This window comes from Microcaecilia unicolor, chromosome 1 (assembly GCF_901765095.1).
Source record: "Microcaecilia unicolor chromosome 1, aMicUni1.1, whole genome shotgun sequence".
Classification (NCBI taxonomy): Eukaryota; Metazoa; Chordata; class Amphibia; order Gymnophiona; family Siphonopidae; genus Microcaecilia; species Microcaecilia unicolor.
In genome coordinates, this window is record NC_044031.1 from 546,835,142 (window position 1) to 546,862,571 (window position 27,430).

Below are 27,430 nucleotides of genomic sequence, written 5' to 3' on the forward strand. Positions count from 1 at the left end.
TTGGAGAAGAGAATCAACCAACTTACACAGGTACCAATACAGGAAAATTTCCAGCTGGGAGCATCTCTTATGGCTGCCGTATCCTATTAGAGGTGTAGAAGAAGAGAAAGCGCCCTAGTGTTGAAGAGTCAGTGAATGTAAATTTTAGACTGGGTATCTGATTTTTTTTTATTTAACAAATGTATATGCTGCCTTACCAGCTAAATAGCCATCCAAATTGGTTCACAATTGCACCAAAATGCAACAAAACAATAAAAGCAATCAATTTGCAAGTCATTTGCCTTTCATGGGTACTTCAGTAAGTGTTATTTGTAGGGAAAAACTCCAATCAGTTGTGCCTGTGTGCTGTCTACCAAGACCTACAGGAATTTAAGCCTAAGGACACTGGAAACTTGCCTTCCTGCATTCTTGTTAGACAGAACCTGGGGACCTCAGGGGGAGTTTGAGGACCTTACAGCTCCCAGCCACAAGAAGGCAAGAGGCTGCAGGGCTCTACAATCAAAACGTCTGTTTAGCTATCTGGTTGGAAGCCTGCAAAGCTTTTCACACTTTAATCTTAACAGGTCCAGCTTTCTTATTGGATAGCCCCCTTGACCATAATGAACTAAATCTCACAATGAATAGGATCCATAGGTTGGCCTAAAACATTTTAATATCATGTGATACATTGAGCAGCAGCCAGAAGAATCTAGGCACATTATTGAGACCATGAAAGAAAAATCCTAATAATTTCTGTAACACATACAGAGTTGGATAATATTTAGAATCTTTATTCCTGTCCTTGTCAAGCTCATGCATCTGTGATGGGCCCCAATACTGCTACTGCTTCAATCTCAATAAGACTTCCCTGTAAGAAAATAGTGGAAATAATACAAGATTAGACTACAACGGCATAAATATCTCAACGCCAGGAAAGCTCAAAGCAAAGGCACTGGGTGTGTGTGAAAAGCAATAAAAGGAAAGATCCTCTAATTTCCTGGCTCTTTTCTGCAGAATAATAGAAGGCCCCTCCAATTTTGCATGTATGCCAAAATCAAAGTATAGATATTATAGAATTAATATGGAAATTAATCACAAGTAACTGCTTGTAAAGTGAACATGCAAGTTCACTGAAGTCTTTTGACCATTGAAGTAATGGATACAAATGACATGGCTTAATCACTGTAAACACTTGTCAGTCTTTTAAACAAAACTTACAATCTATGTTTTATTTATTTATTTGTTGCGTTTGTACCCCACATTTTCCCACCTATTTGCAGGCTCAATGTGGCTTACATAGTACCGTCAAAGGCGTTTGCCCAGTCAGTGGATAACAAATACAAAGTTGTATAGTGATCGTATGAGGTATAAGTGGAGGGTCAGAATGGATGAAGATTGCGTGATGTCCTGTTCAATCATAGTCATGCTGTGTTGGTAGGTGAAGAGGGTTACGTGGGGTCGTTGGGGTAGGCCTTTTTGAAGAGGTTGTTTTTTAGTGATTTCCTGAAGTTCAAGAGGTCGTGGATTGTTTTCACAGCTTTTGGGAGCCCATTCCATAGTTGTGCGCTTATGTAGGAGAAGCCGGCTGCGTAATATTCTAGTTAATATTCTAGTTCTCATATTTTCCTATGCTTTTTCTTTTTACTATAAAGTTTTTTTTTTTTAGTTTAAATTATCTATATAATCTTTTGCTCCTCTTAAACAACTTTAAGAAGGTATTAAAGACTTTATTTATTTTTGCAGGCTTTTTTCATGCGGTAAATGAGATGGTGGGGAATGGTGACAGGCAATTTTGCTGCAGAGGTGGAAGGTCAAGAGGGTGAATAGCAGTTCTGCTTGTTTTACACTGTAGTTTTTTTGTTGATTTGTCATTGTTATATTTTATTATGAATCTGCTGTTTGTAAGCCATTTAGGGCTAGATTCTATATATGGCGACTGAAAATTCTGCACGGAAAAAAATACGCCTAGGCATAGTCTATAGAGTATGCCTAAATTTTATAGAATACACCTAATATTCCGCATGGTTTATAGAATACGGCAGTTTCTGGGTCCGCCTGGTCCCCCTCCAAGTTCCAGGGTCGGCCCCTCTCTAAGTTCCAGGGTCCACCCACCCACCCTCCCAGTTCCAGGGTAGTTGCCTCCTCCCCTCCAGCCACCCACCTGCAACGTTGTGAAGCTGACTCTGTGGCTTCATTGAAGTGAAGGGTTCGTAAGTTTCATCAGGTTCGTCACTCTGTAACCATCTCTCTCTGCCCCGCCCTCGCGCCTCTGATAGGTCCGCCACCCTCAACGTCAAAACGCGATGACGTCGAGGACGTCAAAACGTGATGACGTCGAGGGTGGCGGACCTATCAGAGGCGCGAGGGCGGGGCAGAAAGAGATGGTTACAGAGCGACGAACCTAACAATCCTTACAAACCCTTCACTTCAGTAAAGCCACGGAGTCAGCTTCAGAACGTTGAAGGTGCCTTTTATTATAGTAGAGATGTATTATTGAACTTTGAGTGCTATTCATACAGGAGAATGGAAGTTTCGTTAATTAGTCATTGGGAATCAGATTCTCATGAGTTTAAGGATTTATGGTTTTTGTTATTGAATTTGTACTTCTGTCTGGGTAGGTGATAATAAATATTGTCTTTAATGCAGAAGAAACAGCTGTTTATTTGTTTGCTTGATATGCCGCCTTTCTGTGGTACAACCAAAGTGGTTTACATATTCTATACAGGTACTTTCTCTTTGCCTTGGGCAGGGGCGTAGCCAGACAACAGATTTTGGGTGGGCCTTAGCAAGAAGTGGGTGGGCACCAAGTGTTCTCCCCTCCCCCCCCCCAAAAAAAATATCTCAGTTGGCGGGAAATTGCTTCTTTCTACCTTGGCAGTCTGCAGCAGGCATGACCTGAAAACTGAGCAGGTGCCGGTATCGTGGAGAGTAGCGCTTATGTTACTATCAGGGGCAAGTCTTCAGCTGGTGGAGCTTGGGATCCCCACCAGCTACCGCTAAATGTATGCTACTGTTGGATGGGCCAGAGCCCTAAGTGGGTGGGCCCCAACCAACCCAGGCCCATCTGTGGCTACGCCACTGGCCTTGGGGCTTCCACTCTAAAGGGTCCTTTCATTAAGCTATGGTAAACACCAACTTGTGCTTACCACAGCAAAAAATGCCTACTGCGGGACACGCTGAGGTATCCCGGGGTAAGTTTTGGATATGCATGCACTACTCACACGCTACAACATAAAACTTATTTTTTAACACTGGAGGTGGGTCTGGAGGCAGACAGTGGGCATGTTTTATGCTAATCGGTTACCACAGCTACATTGACGTGCACTAACCGATCAGCATATGGTTAGCGTGTGAGCTCTTACTACTTACAAAATAGGTGGCAGCAGGAGCTCAGGTACTAATGGGAATATTAGCACTTGGCCATTTAGACAGAAAATAGAAAAATCGGCCATTTTATCCCTACAGTAAAAATGGTCTTAGCACTCAGGAATGACCCACATAAGGACACGCTAAGGCCACTTTTTACCGCAGTTTGGTAAAAGGACCCCTAAGTTTTGTACCTGGGGAAATGGAAGGTCTTGCTCAGGGTCACAAAAAGTGGCAGTGAGAATCAAACTGGGTTCGTCTGGGTCTTAACCCACTGCATTAACCATTACGCAACTCCTCCACTGCATTACCATTGGCAAACTTTAACCTTTGATTTAAATTATTGATTGCCCATTCAGATCTGTAAAATCATTCACTTGTGTCACACTGATACATAATTTAAAAAGTAATCCATCCAAAAATTATTATAAAACACATAGGGCTAGGTTTACTAAGCGTTAGCATTTTTAACGCGCGTAAATGGTGTACAAGCGTTAAACGCAAATGTGCCCATAGAAATGTATAGGTGCGTTAGCATTTAACATGCCTTAAATTTACAGGCATGTTAAAAACGCTAGCGCACCTTAGTAAACATACCCCATAATAGGACATAATAAATACATTCTGAAAACTACAAAAAGTATATAATATGCAAAGGAAAAGGTATCAACATATGCAATTCCCTCTGCATGAGCCGCACAATAGGGGCCTTTTACTAAGCTGTGGTAGAGTTTTTTGCTCGTGGTAGAAATCAGCTGGTGGTAAATGCCGAGACACCCATAGGAATATATTGGGCATCTCGGCGTTTACCACCAGCTGATTTCTACCACGAGCAAAAAACGCTACCACAGCTTAGTAAAAGACCCCTCATATGCCTAAAGGTATTCTTTCATATATTAGTATATCTGATAGTATCACCTTTTTTTTTACATTGATACTTATATTTCTAAGTGGTTGTAAGAGTGCATTTACTATGCCTTATTATTTTATGATAATTTTTGGAAGCAATTTATATCATTGTGTGGGTATTGTAAAAAGGATCACAGTAGACGTCGTGTCCCTCGACTGACTGACCTCTGGAACTTGACCGCTCCCGCTATCCTCATACCGGGGCCTCCTCTGGAGACGGACGCCTGCTCCACTCAGCTTTCTTTTCGAGTTCTCTAGTCCTCCAGAACCTTCCTGTAGTCAGTGGGCCTTTCTGCACCCTTTCCTGGGGGGATACAATTATTGCCTGTCCTTGTCTTCATGGGGGGTTATTCCACCCTCAGGACTCTCTGGGCTAGTGCCCTTTGTAAACCCCCCCCCCCCCACCGGAGCCTTCTCTGGTGTGCCTTGGTCCTCTAGGGGCTCCTGCCTGGCCTCACCAGCCTTTTACCACAGGGAACCACCTTGAAACCAGATTTCTATGTGGTGGCATTCATTCCGGCCTCTAGGTTTGGTCTTCCCCTTTTCCTCAGGGTGACCTCTTCCTTAATCGGCAGTCCTGGTCCTGCCTCTCCGCTGTATCCCCTGGTAACCGCCCCTCCCCTTTTCCAGCTCTCTAGGTGGGGCCCCCCAGGTCCCTCTTTTCTGGGGGAGATAGCCCCGCTTCTTCGGCTGGCCCAAAACAATATGCAAATTAGCCAGTTACATGTAAATTCAGTTTATTAGCTCGGTTACAGTCTTTTCTTGGAACCTGGCTTTCCCATTCTCATTCTGACTGAGATTCACCCCCCTGAGACCATTCCCTGAGGACATCTGGGTCTCAGGGTACAACAGCCTCCTCCCCTGGATGGAACCTTCTTTTATTCACTTTAACCTTACGGTCCCATCCTCCACCCCACGGCTGTTGGTTCTTCTAAACACTTTCTCAAGCTTAAAACAGTTCTTCCAGCTTATAAGTTCACTTCTTCCTACACAGGGCAATCTTCCATTTCAAACTTTTCTCCTTGCCCTGTTGCCTAAACACAGTCTATACTTCTTATCCTGGGACACACAGTACCTCTGGGTTGTTCTTGACTCCCCATCTTTTCCTTTGGGGACCCACAGGGCCATAGGGCACAGCCAGGCTTTCTCCTGGGGGGAGAACCCTCCTCTCTTTCGGGCAAACCTCTCCCCTCTGCTAAGAGGAAGCTATTTATGAGGTGTCCAATAAACCTCCCCACCTCTTGAAACCTCGCCCCTCTGGTTCCAGAAAGATCTGGCCTAGAAGCCTCTTCTCACTCCCCACAGCTATCTCTCTGGAGCTCCCTCTACTGGCCCATACATGCCCATACTCAGCTCGATCCCTGGAGCTCCCTCTAGTGGCCAGAATGGGCATTTTCCCAATTTCAGTGGGCGAGCGCCCTCTGGCGGTTTCCTCCTGTAAGGGCAGACACTGTGGTTATCACAGTATATGGATTTTTGTAGTGTGGTATGTTTTATTATCATATTGTGGATTTAGATTTCTTATTACCTATTGACATCATTTTGTCAATTTTCTCTCTTTGTATATGTCTTACAGTATGTTGATGCACTGCTATTTATGACTGTATACCCCTACAACAGGATCTGACACGTTTTACCTCCATTTTGCTATTATTTACATTTTTATTGCTTCAATTTACAGTGGGGGAAATAAGTATTTGATCCCTTGCTGATTTTGTAAGTTTGCCCACTGACAAAGACATGAGCAGCCCATAATTGAAGGGTAGGTTATTGGTAACAGTGAGAGATAGCACATCACAAATTAAATCCGGAAAATCACATTGTGGAAAGTATATGAATTTATTTGCATTCTGCAGAGGGAAATAAGTATTTGATCCCCCACCAACCAGTAAGAGATCTGGCCCCTACAGACCAGGTAGATGCTCCAAATCAACTCGTTACCTGCATGACAGACAGCTGTCGGCAATAGTCACCTGTATGAAAGACACCTGTCCACAGACTCAGTGAATCAGTCAGACTCTAACCTCTACAAAATGGCCAAGAGCAAGGAGCTGTCTAAGGATGTCAGGGACAAGATCATACACCTGCACAAGGCTGGAATGGGCTACAAAACCATCAGTAAGACGCTGGGCGAGAAGGAGACAACTGTTGGTGCCATAGTAAGAAAATGGAAGAAGTACAAAATGACTGTCAATCGACAAAGATCTGGGGCTCCACGCAAAATCTCACCTCGTGGGGTATCCTTGATCATGAGGAAGGTTAGAAATCAGCCTACAACTACAAGGGGGGAACTTGTCAATGATCTCAAGGCAGCTGGGACCACTGTCACCACGAAAACCATTGGTAACACATTACGACATAACGGATTGCAATCCTGCAGTGCCCGCAATGTCCCCCTGCTCCGGAAGGCACATGTGACGGCCCGTCTGAAGTTTGCCAGTGAACACCTGGATGATGCCGAGAGTGATTGGGAGAAGGTGCTGTGGTCAGATGAGACAAAAATTGAGCTCTTTGGCATGAACTCAACTCGCCGTGTTTGGAGGAAGAGAAATGCTGCCTATGACCCAAAGAACACCGTCCCCACTGTCAAGCATGGAGGTGGAAATGTTATGTTTTGGGGGTGTTTCTCTGCTAAGGGCACAGGACTACTTCACCGCATCAATGGGAGAATGGATGGGGCCATGTACCGTACAATTCTGAGTGACAACCTCCTTCCCTCCGCCAGGGCCTTAAAAATGGGTCGTGGCTGGGTCTTCCAGCACGACAATGACCCAAAACATACAGCCAAGGCAGCAAAGGAGTGGCTCAGGAAGAAGCACATTAGGGTCATGGAGTGGCCTAGCCAGTCACCAGACCTTAATCCCATTGAAAACTTATGGAGGGAGCTGAAGCTGCGAGTTGCCAAGCGACAGCCCAGAACTCTTAATGATTTAGAGATGATCTGCAAAGAGGAGTGGACCAAAATTCCTCCTGACATGTGTGCAAACCTCATCATCAACTACAGAAGACGTCTGACCGCTGTGCTTGCCAACAAGGGTTTTGCCACCAAGTATTAGGTCTTGTTTGCCAGAGGGATTAAATACTTATTTCCCTCTGCAGAATGCAAATAAATTCATATACTTTCCACAAAGTGATTTTCCGGATTTAATTTGTGATGTGCTATCTCTCACTGTTACCAATAACCTACCCTTCAATTATGGGCTGCTCATGTCTTTGTCAGTGGGCAAACTTACAAAATCAGCAAGGGATCAAATACTTATTTCCACCACTGTATGTGAACCATCAGTCTGACCCAGTATGGCTGTTCTTATTTATTTATTTGGATTTTTTTTTTGTTCACACCTTTTTTTCAGTAGTAGCTCAAACTCCACCCAAAGAGTGCCTATAAAAATACCCACTTGAAAACTATGCTCCGTTGCATTTAGGCACCATTTGATAAAATAGTATATAGCCAGAATATTCCAGTAGTCAGGTTATTTATATGCATTCTTAGCCCTCCTTATAAAGCTACCCCCTTTCTGCTTCATTCTATAACAGGTCGCCTAAAGTTAACACCAATTGTACACATAAGTTACTCTTGCACTTATATGTGTGATTGTTACAGTTATGTGAGCGCTAGCTGCATGCTTAGTGTGATATTCTAGAACATAGGCATCAAAAATGCAAGGGGGTGAACATGTGGGTGGTACTTCGGCAGGGCATGGGTGGGTCCCACATTTAAATGCCAACTTCTGCTAGTGTTCTATAAATGTATCTGGGAACCCAGATGCTGTCAAAGAATTAGCACTTAGCGTGCTGCATCTTTGCTTCTATCTTTTGGCGCCCTTTATAGAGCTGCCTCCTCTATGTTTTAGGTGCTCTGCAGTGATGTGGGGGTTTTGCTGTTTGCTCTGATTAAGGGGCCTGTGAGGGGGTAGGCACCAGTTTGTGACTCACCTTTGAGCCATCCTCACCCCTAAGCACTGTTCCCTCTAAGCTGAGCTCCAGTGTGTGTGTGTGTGGGGGGGGGGGGGGGGGGGGGAGGGGTGCTTCAATATTGTGTTTTCAATTGCTGTGGACAGGTAGGTTCCCTGGAATCCTGCAAAACTTACCTGTCTTTCACTATTGAAAATGTAATAGTTAAACAGCACCCCCCACTGGCAGGACTGTAGGTGGAGGACTCCTTCTCAGCTTACAGGGTGCCCCTAAGTAGAAGCTGGGGATACATATGGGGCAAGCGCAGAGGTTTTCAAAGAGAGGAAGGGATTGCCGAGCTGAGAAGTTGACACGCAGACTGCAGATAGACCATAGTTCTTCCGTCATTATAGTTCATGGTTTTTTCTCAGACAGTCTTGAAAGTTATTAAAGATACTGGATAAGCTTTATTGTATCTAACTGAACCTGATTATTTGTACTTTGAAAACCACCTATATATAATAATAAATAAGAATAGATACACTGATAAAAACACCTCAGCAACATCTGAGGGGCAAGTGACCTGGGAATTTCCTAAAAGATCAAAAACATTTAAGCTGTTTGCAAATGGGCTAATATATTTTTAAGCTTGTGTGTAATCACACAACATGTGATTTTCTGAGATGTGAAATTAGAAAAAAAAACACTCGGTTGAGAGGGAATTTATGTTAACTGGTAACAACCTTCATGCAAAAAACCTTAGATACATTCTGTATTAAAGACATGTATATATGACTGAATGTAATAATTGTTACTTACTTTAGGCAGAGCTACAACCTGGCAGGCTACTCTGGCAGGGACATGTTTCTGGAAAACTAGAGAAAGGAAGAGTGCCGTAAATATAAACACAGCAGCTGTCCATTAACATTAACATTATAGCTTGTATTCCGCTAATACCTTGTGTTTCAAAGCGGATCACAGTTTAGAAGAAGTTGGACATTTCCAGGAAATACAAAATAAGATCAATAATACTGATACCTTCTAACTATCTATCAGATTATAACACAGATTTCCTAAATAAAAAAGTTTTAACATGTTTTCAAAATTGAAAATAAGTAGACGTAGACATTAAGGGGCCCTTTTACTAAGACGCATAAGCGTCTATGCGCGCCCAACGCATGCCAAAATGGAGTTACCGCCCGACTACTGCATGGCTCTTCTGGTAATTTCATTTTTGGCGCGTATCCGATACACGTCTCAAAAATCATTTTTATTTTTGGACGCGCATATCAGACGCGCACCAAGTGGCATTTGATGCACGTAGGTCATTACCGCCCGGTTACTGCATGAGACTTTACCGCTAGGTCAATGGCTGGTGGTAAGGTCTCAGACCCAAAATGGACGCATGGCAATTTTGATTTTGCCGCATGTCCATTTTCGGCAAAAATAAAAGGCTTTTTTTACAAGTGAACTGAAAAATGGATTGGCGTGCACCCAAACCCACGCCTACACTACCACAAGCCATTTTTCGGCACACCTTAGTAAAAGGACCCCTACGAGATTCTCTATTTGTTTATTTTCTATTATTTAACTCATCGGGACACTTATATTTATTGATAGACCAGTAGAGAGGGTTTTTTTTTACCTGTGATTACTTTTGCACTGTGAGCCCTAATTATTTTTTGGTTTATATTTACCAGGCAGAGCCACAGTTGTATGAGGTTTCCTCTTTTTTTTTCACTATAAACTTCAGCACGCAGTTGTGGCAGGCGTTTATTACAGATTCACTAAACACATTGGTATTGTATGGATATATTGAGAATCAGATCTACATTGGTATACTTTAACAAGCTAATCAGCATTTTTAACAGCACTTAAGAAGCAATAATGAGCACTAATTGGCAATAATTAGAATTTATGCGCATAATTCGCTAAGCATGTTCAGTAATGACATGTGCCCAAATTCTAAAGTGTGCCATTCAAAAGGGGCGTGACTACAGGTGAGGAAATGAGCGTTTCATGGATGTTCCCAAATTTACGTGCATTGTTATATAATATGGCCCAGTCCTTGAAAATGTATGAGCAGGGATTTACACCATGTTTTCGTTGGTGTCAATGGATGCATGTCGTTTTAGGCGCTGAGATATCAACTAAGCGTACGTATTTTATATACCATGCCTAAATCTTATAGAATACGCTTAGGCGAAAATGATTTCCCTGCGGATTTTTCAGTGCCATATATGGAATCTGGCCCCAAATATCCAAAAATTAAAAAATAAGAGAAAACCCCCAGAAAATATGTGTGGAGGCAATCACCAATAAATGAAGAAGGTTGAATATTTTTACATTTCACCAGAAAAGAAAATACAGTTTCTGTATTCACTTGTGATACAACATTAACCCTTGATGCAGCACGTTGGGTTTTTGTATGACCACTGTATGATACTAAAATGTTTCCTCCAAGAGCAGTTTTTGGTTGGGTTTTTCTCTTTTCTTTTTCTTTTTTTGCTTCTTTTTTTATTTTGGGATATTTTGTGCACACTTTTTTTTTTTGGCGAGTGGGGTATTTGTTTTAGTGTCTCAACGCCACCTGAAATTAAACATGACCAAAACCGAGCTTCTCATTTTTTCCCCCCAAACCCACCTCCCCACTCCCCCCATTTTCTATTTCTGTTGATGGCTCTCTCATTCTCCCTGTCTCCTCAGCTCGAAACCTTGGGGTCATCTTTGACTCTTCTCTCTCCTTCTCTGCTCATATCCAGCAGATCGCCAAGACCTGTCGTTTCTTTCTTTACAACATCCGTAAAATCCGCCCCTTTCTTTCCGAGCACTCTACCAAAACCCTCATCCACACCCTTGTCACCTCTCATTTAGACTACTGCAATCTGCTTCTTGCTGGCCTCCCACTTAGTCACCTCTCCCCTCTCCAATCGGTTCAAAACTCTGCTGCCCGTCTCGTCTTCCGCCAGGGTCGCTTTACTCATACTACCCCTCTCCTCAAGTCGCTTCACTGGCTCCCTATCCGTTTTCGCATCCTGTTCAAACTTCTTCTACTAACCTATAAATGTACTCACTCTGCTGCTCCCCAGTATCTCTCCACACTCGTCCTTCCCTACACCCCTTCCCATGCACTCAGCTCCATGGATAAATCCTTCTTATCTGTTCCATTCTCCACTACTGCCAACTCCAGACTTCACGCCTTCTGTCTCGCTGCACCCTACGCCTGGAATAAACTTCCTGAGCCCCTACGTCTTGCCCCATCCTTGGCCACCTTTAAATCTAGACTGAAAGCCCACCTCTTTAACGTTGCTTTTGACTCGTAACCACTCGCCTCCACCTACCCTCCTCTCCTCCTTCCTGTACACATTAATTGATTTGATTACTTTATTTTTTGTCTATTAGATTGTAAGCTCTTTGAGCAGGGACTGTCTTTCTTCTATGTTTGTACAGCACTGCGTACGCCTTGTAGCGCTATAGAAATGCTAAATAGTAGTAGTAGTACCCACCTTTTTTCTTTCCCTCTTTGTGCTTTAGTACATAGAGTGGGGCATAATCGAACGGCACTGGCCAAATCAATGGCCGGCCATGTTCGGGGCCGGTTGTATTTTCGAAATATGGTTGGGGCTGGCTAAATCAACATTTAGGTCAAATGTGGAGCTCGCCAGGTGTAGAGCAGATGGCCAGCTTTGGTTTTCAGCCATAATGGAAACCGGGCCCGGCCATCTCAAACCCAGCAAAATGCAAGGCATTTGGGCGTGGGAGGAGTCAGCATTTGTAGTGCACTGGCCCCCCCTCACATGCCAGGACACCAACCTGGCACCCTAGGGGGCACTTCTAAAAATTAAAATTAAAAATAGCTTCCAGGTGCATAGAGCCCTTACCTTGGGTGCTGAGCCCCCCAAAACCCACTCCCCACAACTGTACACCACTACCATAGCCCTAAGGGGTGAAGGGGGGCACTAAACATATATCACCACAAATGTAACAGGTAGAGGGGGTGGGCCTGGGTCCACCTGCCTGAAGTGCACTGCACCCACTAAATACTGCTCCAGGGACCTGCATACTGCTGTCAGGGAGCTGGGTATGACATTTGAGGCTGGCAAAAAAATGTGATTTAATTTTTTTTTTTGGGTGGGAGGGGGTTGGTGACCACTGGCGGAGTAAGGGGAGGTAATCCTTGATTCTCGCTGGTGATCATCTGATCAATTGGGGCACCTTTTGGTGACTTGGACCTAAAAATAAATAAATGGACCAAGTCCAGCCGATGAAATGCTCGTTCGAGCTGTCCATCTTTTTTCCATTATAGGGTGAAGCCAGCCATCTTGTAACCATGCCCCGTCCCGCCCCCACTCCGCCCCCGTCCCGCCTTCTGTTCCCTCCCTTGAAGGTTGGCTGACTCCGCGACGAAAAAGCAGTTGGCACTGGCCAAATTCGGCTTTCGATTATACTGATTTGGCCGGGATGAGGAGATCGCCGGCCATCTCCCGATTTGTGTCGGCAGATGGCCGGCGATCTCTTTCGAAAATGAGCTGGAGAGTCTAAAGAATGATAATGACTTTACTATAGTGGCATATATATAAGAAATACAAGTCTGAAAATGAAACAAGAAATAAATGAACTACTTACATTGTTTGTAGACTTCATTAACGCGTTCAAAATCATTCATATCAGTTAGCCAAACAGTGGTTTTCACAACTAGAAGACATGGCACATGTAGTTAGCATTAGGCTCTGGACTCTAACCTGTGTCAAATTATTCTAGAACATACATACGTCTCTTGACTGTGATGGTCTAGATCAATGGTTCTCAAACCTGTCCTAGGGGACCACTAGCCTTTCGGGGTTTCAGGATATCCCTAATGAAAACGCATGGAGAGATCTGTATATAATGGAGGTGACAGGCATGCAAACCTGTCTCATGCTTATTCGTTATAAAATTACTAAATCTTTGAATTTACATGATAAAGAACTTTTTACTAAACAATTTTATTAATATATTTAGAAAATCCATATATTAAAAAGTGGCTGATGTTTAATCATTGTATATGAATGTTAGCCTAGTTTTGTATAGCAAATGCTTATTCATTAGGGATATCTTGAAAACCCAGCTGGCTGGTGGTCCCCTAGAGAATGAAAGGAACAGTAGGGCAGAAAAAGGCTCGAATGAAATTTTATTAAAAGTCTTTCAAGATCAGCTTTGGTGAAACCACTTCTTTTCTGTAATCTGAAACTCATTGTTATATCATTACCTTCTTTGCGACCCTTGGTTTCAGAAATATTTCAGATACTATGGGGCCCTTTTACTAAAGCTTAGCGCACTAAGGCCCCCTTTTACCAAGCTGTGGCAAAAGGGGGCCTGCGTTGGCGTCAGCGTGTGTTTTACAAGCATGTCAAGGCCCCCTTGAACCGCAGCTAGTAAAAGGGCTGGTCTCGCTTTCTTTCAGGAAATGGCCATGCGGCAAGTAAAGCACTTGTCATATGGCCATTTCGGGGGGGAGCCCTTACCGCCACCCATTGAGGTGGTGGTAAGGGCTCCCGCGCTAACCCAGCAGTAACCAGGCAGCATGCGGTACTGCCCAATTACTGCCGGGTAGTATCCAGCACTATAAATTTGCATAGCGCCAGAAATGACGGCATGGTAGGGGTGGGAAGTACCGCCTGGCTACCGCAGCAGCCCGGCGATACTTCCTAAATTGTAAGCAGTAAGCCCGCGTTGGGGTTACTGCTGCTTAATAAAAAGAGCACTAAATGCTAAGAAGCCCATAGGCATAAAATGGGCTTCATATCACAGCACATGCTAAGCTTCAGTAAAAAAGGGCCCCTAATTGTCTTGTCTACTTTGATTTTTGAGTAATTAATTTTCCTCTTTTCCCCTTTCCTTATACTTTAAAATTTGTAATTTAGGGCTCCCTCCTGTGTTTTCCCTTTAATCCCCATTTTAAATTATGTTTTATATGTAAACCGCTTAGATATCCTTTCTGATTGGTGCTATATTAAATAAAAATGAAATGCAAAATGTTTATATCCAGGGGCTGGGCAGTAGTTTTCTTTACCATGCATTCAAACCTTAATTATTGTATTTTTCTGAAATTTTCTCTGAGGGGGTATGGCACGGGCAGAGAGGGTCCCTATTACTAAGCTGCATAGGTGCCCATCTGCGCCCAACATGCGTCAAATTGGAGTTACCGCCCAGTTACTGTGTGGCCATATGTTCTTTTTCCAAGGGTTGTAAACAGTGGTGTGCTGGAGCTGGCTCACGACAGCCATTTGTTAAGTTTTTAAGAAATTTGGGAGCCAGTTGTTAAAGTAGGCCCCCATGCCTACTTTAATAACCGGCTTCCAAAAATTTGAGTTTGGGCCACCTCCTGAACTCCCTTTATTTCACCGGTGGGGATGCCGCTGCTTCTTGCTGCTTGTTTTTGGCTCTGAGCAGCATGTCCGGACTTCTTTCACATGCTCACAGCATGTGTAAGAAGTCCTGGAATGCTGCTTAGAGGCAGAAACAAGAAGCGGGGAGCAGCTGCAGTCCATTTATTTGTCTGAGGGGGGGGGGAGCTTGGCATCCCTGCCAGCAAAGATATGCCTAGTGCACCTGTATGGGAGTGGGAAGAGAGGAGTACGTTGCCCCCTCCAGTCCACCCTTGGGCTCACCCCCCCCCCCCCCTCAAATTGCAGGGCTGGCTACCCCCGGAAAAAGAGCACATTGTTAAAAATTTACCAGCACACCACTGGTTGTAAAAGACCTTTGTCTTGGAGAGGTAACTGTTAAATCACAGAAGGTAAATTTTAATGTTGACATTCCCTTTCCAGTAATGTTTCACCTCTTGCATGGTCTGCTATACCCATCTGCTCAACTACTCTTCTAAGAATGCCAGTAAGTAGGGAGGGGATTAGAACCCACCACCAGCAACCAATTACACTTACCATTACTGTAGTCACAGCCTGCAGCTTTCAGAATTTCCCCCATATTCACAAGGGCCTGGTAGGAGTGAAAGACATCATGCATTCATTTATTAAATATGCTTTTATTCCACACCTTACATTCTGATTAGTTTAATACACAACATTAGAATAATGCAGTACATAAAAAATCTTGAAAAAAACAAAGTGTGCTACAGTGGAGCTACTTAGGCACTATAAGGACACCTATGTGCAGAATTAAGGGCTCATCTTGCCTCGCATTTGAGCACCAGAAAGTCGCTGCTGGGTTCTACCCACATGCAAAAGGAAACATGCATCAGGGAGGCAGGACCGGCAGTGACTTCCTGGCACTCAAACTACGCAAGGCTCCACACTGCCATGCTCTTCTTTAATGCACGACACTATTGCTGCAAAAACAACAAAAGAACCATAAAAAGAAGGTTTGAGGGGAGGGTTACAGAGGGGTGTCAAGAAGGGGAGATGCGGGACCACTTGAAGGGGTGGGAGGGAGGGAGGGAGGAGGAGAGAAAAGATACTCAGACCATTTGGAGGGTGGAAGGAAGAAAGAGGGGAGATGCTTGATAAAAGGAGGGAGACAGCGAGAGAGGTGCAGGATGGGAAGAAGAGAGGCAGAAATGATGGACCATGTTGGTGGGGGGAGGGAGGGGAAAATGCCAGAACATTTTAGGGGGAGGGAAAGAGGAGAAAGATGTCAAACCATTTTTTGAGTAGGGGGAGGGAAGCATGGACAGGATGGACATGGAGTGAATAGAAAGATAGAGGGGGATACTGGATTTGGGAAAGCAGGAGAAAGAGATATTAGGTAGATGATAGGGTAGGAGAGGGGCTGATGCTACAGATGGGAGAAAGGAACTGACTGGTAGATGTTAGGGACGAGAAAAGAGTATTGATGCTGGGGCTGGGGGAGGGTGAGACTGTAGTGAGTGAGAGAGTAACAAAGGGGGAAGGGATGGAGAGATGGGTAGAGAGGTGGTATAATGGATCATAGGGGCAGGGGGCCTAGGAAGCAGTGTAAAGAAATGAGACCATGGAAAGGCACAGAAAACATGGAAATGGAAAGAAGTTGAAGAGGAAGAGGAAGCTTGGTAGGGGTAACAGAAAGAGGAAATGGCATTGATGTCTGGAAGGGCTGAGTTACAGGGAAAGAGCTAAGGCTGGTGAGGGAATGAGAGTCAGAAAAAAAGTACATGTGGGCTTTGGAGAGTGAGTGAGGGAAAAACAAAGTAAGAATAGGCTGGGAAAGGAAAGAGACAGAGAGAGAGAGAGAGAGAGAAAGACAGGAGACATGGAGGCGCATAATTGAACGGGAACAACCATCTCTAAGGACGTCCCGGCAAAGGGGCGGGGAAACCCGTATTATCAAAACAAGATGGGCGGCCATCTTTCATTTCGACAATACGGTCGGGGACACCCAAATCTCAACATTTAGGTCGACCTTAGAGATGGTCGACCTAAATGTTGAGATGGTCGACCTTAGAGATGGTCATCCCCGGTTTTCGCCGATAATGGAAACCGAGAACACCCATCTCAAAAACGACCAAATCCAAGGCCTTTGCTCATGGGAGGAGCCAGCATTCATAGTACACTGGTCCCCCTCACATGCCAGGACACCAACCGGCACCCTAGGGGGCATTGCAGTGGACTTCACAAATTGCTCCCAGGTGCATAGCTCCCTTACCTTCAGTGCTGAGTCCCCCAAACCCCACTCCCCACAACTGTACACCACTACCATAGCCCTAAGGGATGAAGGGGGCACCTACATGTGGGTACAGTGGGTTTTGGGTGGATTTTGAAGGGCTCACATTTACCAGCACAAGAGTAAGAAGTAGGGGGGGTGGGCCTGGGTCTGCCTGCCTGAAGTGCACTACACCCACTAAAACTGCTCCAGGGACCTGCATACTGCTGTCATGGAGCTGGGTATGACATTTGAGGCTGGCGTAGAGGCTGGCAAAAAACATTTTTTAATTTTTTTGTTTACGGTGGGAGGGGGTTGGTGACCACTGGGGGAGTAAGGGGAGGTCATCCCCGATTACCTCGGTGGTCATCTGGTCAGTTTGGGCATCTTTTTGAGTCTTGGTCGTGAAAAAAAATGGAAGGGAAATAGAGCAAATGACTAAGTGTGTGTGTGTGGGAGGGGGAACAGGTCAGAAGATGGATATGATTAGGGTGTGGGGAAAAGGGGAATAGAGCGGAAAATGACTGGAACTTGGTGATTGAATGGGAGAGTGCTGGGGAGCAGAGCAGGGAATTATGGATAGGAGAGATGGGGGTGAGAATTTTTAAGGGATAGTGAATACTTGGCAGTTTTAGGTATGAGTGGGGGTATATTGATGGGTTGGGAAAACAAATGAGGGTGTAAAATGAGGGATAACAAAAGAGGGGCAAGAAAAGGGGATAACATGGGGAAAGATTGAGACATAATGTGAATGAATTTTTTGGAAGACGAAAGGAAGGATGAGAGACATTGAAAAGTGATGGGGGTACTGGGGAAAGGGTTGGGTCTCTGAAGGAGTTGAGTGAGGGTGGAAATGGGATTAAAAAGATGGTGAAAAAGAGGCAATAAGACATGGCGTATAGGGTATGAGATATAAGAATGTCTTTGGAGGCAAGGGAAGGAAGGAGAGATAAGGATGGAGCTGGGACCGATTGATGAGATGCAGAGGAAGGTAGATGAGAGCTAAAAGGGTGAGTACAGAGGATGGGAATGGGGGACTAAAGAAGTGAGTGAAAGATGAGGAAGGGGTTTAGGAGATTAGGGAAGAGAGAAACAGAGGTGGCAATGGGAGTGCTAGAGAAGGAATGCAAGGGAGCTAGTAAAAGCCAGTAGATAGATGAGAAATGAAATGGAGACTAGCGGGCGAGAAAAAGGGAGATAAATGCAAAGAAAAGTGTGTGTGGGGGGGGGGGGGGGGGGGGGGGGGGGACATAAAACGAAAGATCAGTGCCAGACAGATGTAAAGAAGGAAAGGAAGAAGACAAGAGGTGAGAGATGAAATGGAAAAGCCAACCTGGAAAAGAATTCAGGAGAAGACTGGCATGTGGAAAGTGGAAGAGATTGGGACCAGCACAATTAGAAAAAGAAAATGTTCACCATGTACGTTTTTTTCTATTTTTGTATTTTGCAGAGTACAAGAGAAAATACATTTCTGTTTCTCTTTTACCAGTATTTGCACTGCTTATAGAGTCTGGCTTTCTTGATGGGGAGTGGGGGGTCTCCATTTCAGTTTTTGCATGTTTTTTTTTTTGGGGGGGGTCCCTATTTTGTGAATATGCAGAATATCAGGTGATCATATTCTGCTTGTGCAATTGAGAGAAGGATTCTGCTAGCATGTAGTATCTATGTAGGAGTGTGTAGCAGTCCAACTTGCTTGCTTCTGTGGGTTATTTCATGTAGCATGCTATGAGTCGATCTTCCAGTGGAAAAAAGATTAAGCTGTTCATGCACTGGCAATTGGCTTTTTTCCTTTCTTTTTTTCTTCTTATTTCATTTTGCTTGTGCTCATGTTTATAATTGTGTTATAAATAATAATGCTACTTCACGTTCCCAACATGCAACATGTTTCGCCAGAAATGGCGTCTTCAGGAGAACGAGAATAGTTTATGTGACGACTCACGAGAGGGAAGTAATTCACAGATCCCACCTGGACTGGCGAAACATGTTGCATGTTGGGAATGTGAAGTAGCATTATTATTATAACACAATTATAAACATGAGCACAAGCAAAATGAAATAAGAAGAAAAAAAGAAAGGAAAAAAGCCAATTGCCAGTGCATGAACAGCTTAATCTTTTTTCCACTGGAAGATCGACTCATAGCATGCTACATGAAATAACCCACAGAAGCTAAGTATCAATGTTTTTCATCTGATTGTGGTAAAAAAAAATGTATTGTTTGGTAGGTAGGAAGGGTTGTGCTATGATGTAGAATCCCAGAGGCATGATATAAGCTATTTTATGGCTGAACTACATGCACGGCAAACTGAGCACAATAATTCAATACTGCACACTATTTTTATAACACAAATTTTAGTGTATATATGTTTTATAGGCTGGTAGGTTTCTCAATATTTGTAATATTTGTACAAAACAAGAAACCAGACTATATATTCCCCAGAATATTTCTATTTTAGATATATTAATAGAGCCTGCACCCACAGACCCCACAGCTGGTCCTCCTCATTCTCACCTCTCAAAAATTGTGTGGCATTCATTTCTTAATCAGAAACATGTATTGCAGGGGAAGTAGCAGGAGAACAGGCCATGACAGGGGCAGGGACTCTGGAGCCTATGCTGCCTGTTCTGTGTAGCTGCTTACTACTGATCTGGGAGAACAGGGTGTATGGCCTCTGCTACAAAATAAAGGTAAGGGCACAACCCGAGCAGGGGTTCTCAATCCAGTCTTCAGGGCACACAAAGCCAGTCAGGGTTTCTGGATATCCACAATGAATATTCATGAGATAGATTTGCATACAAAGGAGGCAGTGCATGTAAATCTCAAACATTTATTATTCGTGGTGGATATCCTGAAACGCTGTCTGGCTTGGTGTCCTCAAAGGACTGGGTTGAGAACCACTGAACTAGAGGATTGAGGGGAATGGAGGTTGAAAGAGGGACAGATAGAAAGTTGGACTGCTGAGAAGAAAAGAGAAGAGCTAGGAGCAGTGAAAGAAGGACAGTCTACAAGAGGGGTGAGAACTGTGGAGTGGTAAGAAAGCAAGAGGTGACATGTTAGAGCAGCAGTTCTCAACCAGTTGCCAAGTGCTGGGGGAGGCAGAGGGGGTGTTACCAAAATTTTGAAATAGACAAGCTCATGATTTCTTTAACAATTACGTGTGCCTGCAGGCTGGGGAGAGTGAAAAGCAGGGAGTCAGACGCTTGAAATTATCATAACTGCACTCTAATTGTGCTTTCCTCCAACTGCAAAAATCACCTTTGCTGTCAGCCCAAGTTGAAATGTTGCTGTTCTTTCTGTTCCTCCTCCCCCAGATATCAGCACCACTGTATCCTGAACCTACCTGTACTACCACTGTGATCACTACTGCCAGCCTGGCTCAAAAAGGTGGGTTCCTATTTCCTCCCCTTTAGCCACAATTACAGCCTTTGCTACTACAGAGGAAGAGATGACCTTAAGACACCCCCCCCCCCCCTTTCTGCCAATTCTATTCATGGTCTTGCCTAAAAGCAAATGTGTCATATATGCAATTTTTGCATTAAATGATATAGACATATATTTCAATATACTGCTGTAAGATCTTCTTGAACGCCAAAATGTTGTTTTGATACTTTACTGTAAAAAAAATTAGAATTTGATATAATATTGGGCATTTAAAATAAGTACAATAAACTTTACTTATTTTCTCTGTTTCACATCAAGTGGATATTGTGAAGCTCCCGGCCACTGGGTGACTGAACTGCAACCCTCTGCTGGCCGGGGTCTCGCTTGCCAGTCTCTTCGGAGTTCCCTTGGCTCCTAAGCCAAGCCATATATTGCAATTGCCCAGGCAAAACAGCACAGAAGCAAACAGTTCCAAACAAGGGGATTTCCTTTCTCTTCCCCCTCTCTTCAGGGTAACTCCCACAAGCACAGCACAGAAACAGACAGTTCAAAACACAAAGAGGTTTCCTATATCTTCCCCTCCTCAGGGCATTCTTCAACTAAGCCCTCTTGAGACTCCCTGGCACTTGGCTTCAGGACAGTCCATAAAGACCCGTGCCCTTCCTGCTCTCTACCTAGTCTCACTGGCCCCAGGCTCCTGAGCAGGCCTCTGGCTGGTCTTCTTTTAGCCACTTGCAAGCACCCACCTCTATACCTGGGGCTCCTGCCTTACTCAGGGTGACTGCTCACACATGCCTTCCTTCGGCTGGAAATCCTCTCCGGTCCAGTCCAGGGTGCCCCGGTCACCCCTCTGATCCACGGGCCATGACCCCTCGCACTCTCCTGGAACTGCAACTAGGATTCTCCAGCCTTCCCATATATGCAAATGAGACAATCAAAATGCAAATTCACTTTACTAGGACTTGGATTCAATCTTGTGGGGCACCACTTCCTTCCAAGTATCCTTCACTCGCAAATACACTGACTGAACCCCTTTTCTTAGAGAGACTGGGGTCTCAGTGTAAAACAGCCACCATCCCTGGATAGGACTTCTTCACTCGCATTGACCTTACAGTCCTATCCTCCACCCCACGGCTGTTAGTTCATTTTAAATAGCAATTGTCCATAACAATAGTACACCGTTCCTGGTCCCCCACCAGGTAAGTACCTCTTTGGGTTTGGAGGGAACCTTCTTTTAAACCTCCTCTTGAGCTCTCCTTCAGCAGGTTTCGTCCTTCACTTTCTCCCTACTTGTAATCCTCAGGCTCCAGGCATTGCAGGTCCCCTCATCTTCTCCTTCTCCCGGGCTTAGAGGGTGCTTTATATAGGGTGGCCAATAATCCACCCCACCTCTGTAGGCCTCGCCCCCCCCCTACTTCCAGAAAGGTCCAGACCCAGAACTCTCTCCAACTTTCCAGCTTCTACTCTGAGAGTTCCCCCTGGTGGCCTCTTCAGCGAAGGACAGGTCCTATACCACAAGCACCCCCTAGCTGTCCCTTTAGGTCACTACACTGGTATATCCCCTTTGGCTCCCTCTGGGCATATCCCAGGTTTTCAGGTGGAGAGCACCCTCTAGCGGCCTCCTCAGGGTAGGGCGGTCACTGTGTTTATCACAATATGCAACACCTTTGCTTTCAGGCAATGATGGAGAGGGTGAATTTTAAAATGAGGACTGGTGGAGGGGGGGTTGAAAGGAGAGAGAGAGAGAGACAGGATAAGCATAGGGGCGTAGAGAATAGAGGGTTGAGAAAGATTGGATGAGCCAAATGGGGCATGAGAGAGAAGGCATGAGCCTGGTGCAGTGACCTCACTACAGAAGGGGAACCTTAGGGATGACAAATGTCTCCTCCCCCCCCCCCCCCCCCAAAAAAAAATGTCTTTCAGGACTAGGATTAGGTAGGGATGAGGGAGAACAGGGACTCTGATTAAGAGAACCTGAGACCAAATGGGGACTTGAAGATGGTGGACGTGGGTACTCAGTTATTGAGTGGGGAGGAGTCAGATTGTGTTGCATTGAAGGCAAGACAGCTGGGTGGGAGTATGTGTAATGGTCAGTTAGATGGGATGAAGTATTTTAGAAAATTCTAAGGCAGGTGGGGTAGGGTGGAAAGATAATGTGAAACTGAAGAACATGGAGGCACTGAGGAAGGGATAAGAGAAGAAAGGGTTTGGTCTTTGAAAGAATGCTAGAAGGTAGAAATAGAAGAGCTGGAAGGAAGTGAAAGAGTTATAGGAAGCTAAGTAGGGGATAAGAGAAAGAAGAACGAGTTGGATGCCGGGGAGGGGGCTGAATGGCATGGAAGGATCTAGGGCTGGTGAGGAAACAAGAGGTAGAAAGAGGTATATAAGGGCTGGGAAGGGGGTTTTAAGTCTTGAGTGAAAGACAGATGAGGAACATAAGGCTGAAGAAGAAGTAAAAGACAGAGGAAGAAATGGGTTGACTGGGAAGAAGTAAGATGAAAAGCTAGCAAGGAGGTAAGAAGTGAAAAAAGGGAGATTGAGGACTGGAGGGTACAGACAGGGAAAGAAAGAAGTGAAATCCATGCATAGATAGCGAAGCACAGAAGAGGAAAATGGAGGAAAAAAAGATGAAAGGGGAAGATCCATGTCAGACAGTTGTAGGAAAGGGAGAAGACAGAAAATAAATTTAAAAAGATGATATTAAGAGTATTTAGGAGAGATTAACAAAAGGAGAATGGACCAATATCTGGACACATACAGTTAGAAATATAAATCAGCCACTTAACAGTGGTGACAAGAGAAAAGATTTTATTTTCAGTTTTTAGTGACTTGAAAAAAATTAATTTTGGAATTGTGTGTATCTTACATCTTTGTATTGTACTGCTCATCGAGACTGTGCTTCTTGGGATTTATATTTCTGATGTTTGGTTCTACATTCTGTAATTGGTGAGGGCTGGTTTGTGCTCTGTGCGTATGACTATATGCGTGTAAATTCTACTATCATACAGTTTCTGTGTGGGGATCAACAGCAGTCTGACTTGTGTGGCTATTCCAGTAGGAATTGTAGTGATATTCTGTAGCTGCAGTTCAGCCTTTTTAAAGATACAGTTCTTTCTATTTATGTCCGAGAGTTGGTACTATTATGGCATGGACGATTTACTATGTAGGTCTGGAGCAGCTTATTTGCAGGGTTTTGTGTTACTTGGCAAAATATCTAGCAGAGAAGCGATTTTATGTTGCTGTTAACAAGATGGTATTAGAAATATTGCTGTTGTTGTTTTGTATAACATGTTTTAAGGGGAAACATCCTAGCTTTGCTCTGTATGACTCCAAACTAAGGACCCTGTTTACTAAGCAGCATTATAGGCGCATTAACGTTTTTAACACGTGTTAACCATGTACGTGCCTACATGATCCCTACAGGTGCCTACATGGTTAGCACGCATGCTAATTGTAGGCGCACTAAAACCACTAACGCACCTTAGTAAACAGGGCCCTAGGTAACAAATATTTTCTTAAATGTCGACAGTGAGTTTAATATGACTTTGTCTACCATTCAGTCCCATACTGAAAAAGTGTGTAGCACATCAGTCCCAGAGTTCTCACTGATGAAGTAAGCAAAGATTAAAACTTCTCTGAGAAAAAATAACATCTAACTTTGAATTCAATAAGTTTTTTTTAAACAAGTATATTCTGTTAAGAATAGTTTATATTTTCCTTGCACCAGTTTAACTACAATAAAATGACATTTTGGCTCTTTCTATGTTCAGGAGGCAGTGATATAGGAAAGGGAGAGACAGATTTTCAGTCTGGATAATGGCCCCTAACTGCTATTGTCAGTATATTTTTGTAGGTATATAGAACATCTTTCCTCCTCCCTGTCACCCCCCCCCCCCCAAACTCCATGAAGTCAGCACTGCAGACTTGAGCTGTCTGTGTATAGCATGATCATATGCGGTTCCACCATGTGTGCCATTATCGTGTGCTGCCCCATCATACACAGCACTGTTGAGATGTACTTTTAGAACAAACCACTGATTTATTAACAGTGAGTATCCAAGGCCTTTGCAAACCAGCATACAACTGTTCATCCAAATGACTTTTGACCCAGTCTAGGTGAAAATGGTTGGATATGAGCAATGCTTTCTGCATTTAAGAATTCCAGAAAATCAGCTGACTAATTTGGAGCTTATACAATAGCCGATTGGGCCCTTTTACTAAAGTATGTTAAGCAATTAACATTTGAATTAATACACACTAAGCCTATCCCACAAGTGTTGTTACTGGTTTTACGTTATTTTAATGGTTAGCACATGCTACTTCATGCGTTAACACGTTGTTTTACAGTAGTGGTTTCCAAAACATGGCTGTGAGCTGCATGCGGCCTGGGTAGTCCATTTTTGTGGCCCGTAACCGATAGCTGAAAAATTGAATTTGCTCACTAGAAGGATGTGGCACCATCAGGAGGCGGGTAGAGAAAAGGCCACGCAAAGCTCCACTAGGTCATGTGTGCCTGTATGTCATGCATGGTAGGGTCACCATATGGCTCCAGAAAAAGGAGGACACATTGATCCAGTCCGGGTTTTGCTTCCATTGAAAGCAATGGAAGTAAAGCCCAGACTGGCTCAATCTGGCCTCCTTTTTCTGGAGCCATATGGTAACCCTAATGCATGGTCACATTTATGTTCGTCAAATGGACTCTCCAAACCAGGCCAAAATATGTATACTGTAGCTAATATAATATCCACCAAATAATAATTCATAACCACAGTTGCTGAGTATAAACTTTTACAAGTTAGTTTGGTCTGAGAAGTACCACTGCTGAGGCCCCTATAATACTTAAAGTGCTAACTTGTAAAAGTTTATTCTCAGCAGCTGTGGTTACAAGTTATTATTTGGTGGTGACATTTATGTGCATGTGCGTCAATATGAGGCACACACTGCCCAGCGGAGCTTCTCGGAATCTTTTTTCTACCTGTCTCCCGATTTTGCGGCAGCCTTCAGGTGAGCAAATTCAATTTTTAAGCACTATCCACTGACAACGTGTCTGATAGGCAGGTCACAGAGGGTGATGCCAAAGGCAGGATATAATTATTCATTCCAGCTTTACTGTTATGCAGTATCCCTGCTGGCCTTTAATTGAGGTAATTTCATTTCTGAATAGCATGATACCAGATGTGGACCCCCACAGCTCTTTGGAATGCAGAATGCAAAATGTTGTACTGCTTGCTCTATATTCCTGTGTTCTTGTCCATTTCTGAAAATACTACACATATTTACATTTTCTATTTAAAGAAAAAACAAAGCTGTAATATTTTCTTTTTCTGTTCTGCTTTTGCATCAGCTAAAGCTCATGAAAATAAAATTCACATTATGATGTATCCCAAAAAATTTGTGAAAAATTCTGTGATTTTTGTTTTGAAGACTGTTCCTAATTATCCTGTGTGTGTGATGATTGCAGAGAAAAAATTTCCTCATTTTTTGGCTCCACTTATCTGTGACAACAGACTTTTTCAACTATGAACAATATGAAGTCAAGAATGAGGCTAACTGCAAACAATCTCCTAAGTATGTTACGATTTGTCTTGCACAATTATGAACAACAATTTTCTATGCTGGTGAATAATATGCAGACACAGGGACCTCATTAATAATATATCTTAAGCGTGTTACTCAGGAGTCACATTTATGGATTTTGCAACTGCTAGTAAGCCAAAATAGACTTTAAAATATATCCTTGTAGAATCAAAATAAGTATTTCAAATTACATGTGTAAGCCTAAAATCTTTCGGTAGCCTCCGGATCTCTCTCGTGTCCACTTTGTGGCCCTTTACATGAAAAAGGCTGGAGAGCACTGTGTTAGAGGCAGAAGCATAGCCAGGTTATGATATCAGGGGGAGCAGATCTTTTGTAAAATAGGCACCGATGCAAGGCTGAAGGGCCAATCTGCATAGGCATTTCATTCAAAATCCATTTAGGGGAATGGCTGCTTCTCTTGCACCCCACCTAGCTACACCTCTGGTTAGAGGGTAGTAACTAGGTGGAGTATGGAGAGTGGGAATGGAGAGCAAACTCCAGGTAGCGTGCAGCACATACTGCATGCTAACCAGTACTTGTACAGTTAGTGCAGGTCCATGTAGCACCTCCTAAACAGAAGGCCCTAAGCCCTGGATTTTATATAGTGCAACTTAATTAACAATTTGTGTGCACAACTGTCTAAGCGTATTCTATAATATGATGCGTGTAAATTCTAAGTTGCACAGTTGAAAAGGGGGGCATGGCATGGGCAGGTCATGAGTGTTTCTGAAATCTATGCACATTGTTATAGAATACATCCAATTTAAGCATTGGCATTTACACCAGGTTTTACTTGGCATAACTGCCCATGACTAAATTTAGTTGCTTGGACAGGCGCTTGCCATATTCTATAAACCATGTGGAATATTAGGCGTATTCTATATAATTTAGGCATACTTTATAGAATAAGCCTAGGCATAAATTTTTCCATGCAGAATTTTTAGGCGCCATATATAGAATCTAGCCTTAAGTGCATCCATGCAAGTTGCAATCATAGTACGATGTGCTAATGGACATTTTTATCATAGGAATACCAAGGGGAAATACTGGGCATGCCACTTTAGATTTCGCACTTATCACGTGCTAATTGTTTTGCGTTAAGCTGCGGTAACAGCAAAATCTAAACACTCTTTAGTAGAAGAGTCCTTATCAGGCTTATTTTCGAAAGAGAAGGACACAAATCGGGAGATGGGCGTCCTTCTCCCAGGGTTGCCCAAATCAGCATAATCAAAAGCTGATTTTGGGTGTCTTCAACTGCTTTCCATCGTGTGGACGACCAAAGTTCATGGGGGCGTGTCGGAGGCATAGCGAAGGCGGGACTGGGGCATGCCTAACGCATGGGCGTCCTCGACAGAAAATGGAAAAAAGAAGGGCGTCCCTGACGAACACTTGGACGACTTTACTTGGTCCTTTTTTTCTTATGACTAAGCCACAAAAATGTGCCCTAAATGACCAGAAGACCACCGGAGGAAATCGTGGATGACCTCCCCTTACTCCCCCAGTGGTCACTAACCCCCTCCCACCCTCAAAAATTTTTTTTTAAATATTTTTCCAGCCTCTATGCCAGCCTCAAATGTCATACCCAGCTCCATGACAGCAGTATGCAGGTACCTGGAGCAGTTTTAGTTAGTGCAGTGCACTTCAGGCAGGCGGACCCAGGCCCATCCCCCCCACACCCACATCTGTTACACTTGTGGTGGTAAATGTGA

General features: G+C 43.8%; 1 protein-coding gene across 1 annotated transcript in view; it reads right to left on the reverse strand.

Moving 5' to 3' along the window:
• Positions 1–630: 630 nt before the first annotated feature.
• The window catches only part of LOC115479260 (2-iminobutanoate/2-iminopropanoate deaminase-like), a 34,025-nt gene continuing 7,225 nt past the window's right edge, over positions 631–27,430 (reverse strand). Inside the window, exons 4-7 of the mRNA XM_030217107.1 lie at positions 15,072–15,126; positions 12,775–12,843; positions 8,968–9,023; positions 631–847 (exon numbers count right to left, since the gene is read on the reverse strand). Of these exons, the coding sequence (XP_030072967.1) occupies positions 791–847; positions 8,968–9,023; positions 12,775–12,843; positions 15,072–15,126 (237 nt within the window). The 3' untranslated portion in view covers positions 631–790. The remainder of the gene's footprint in view (positions 848–8,967; positions 9,024–12,774; positions 12,844–15,071; positions 15,127–27,430) is intronic.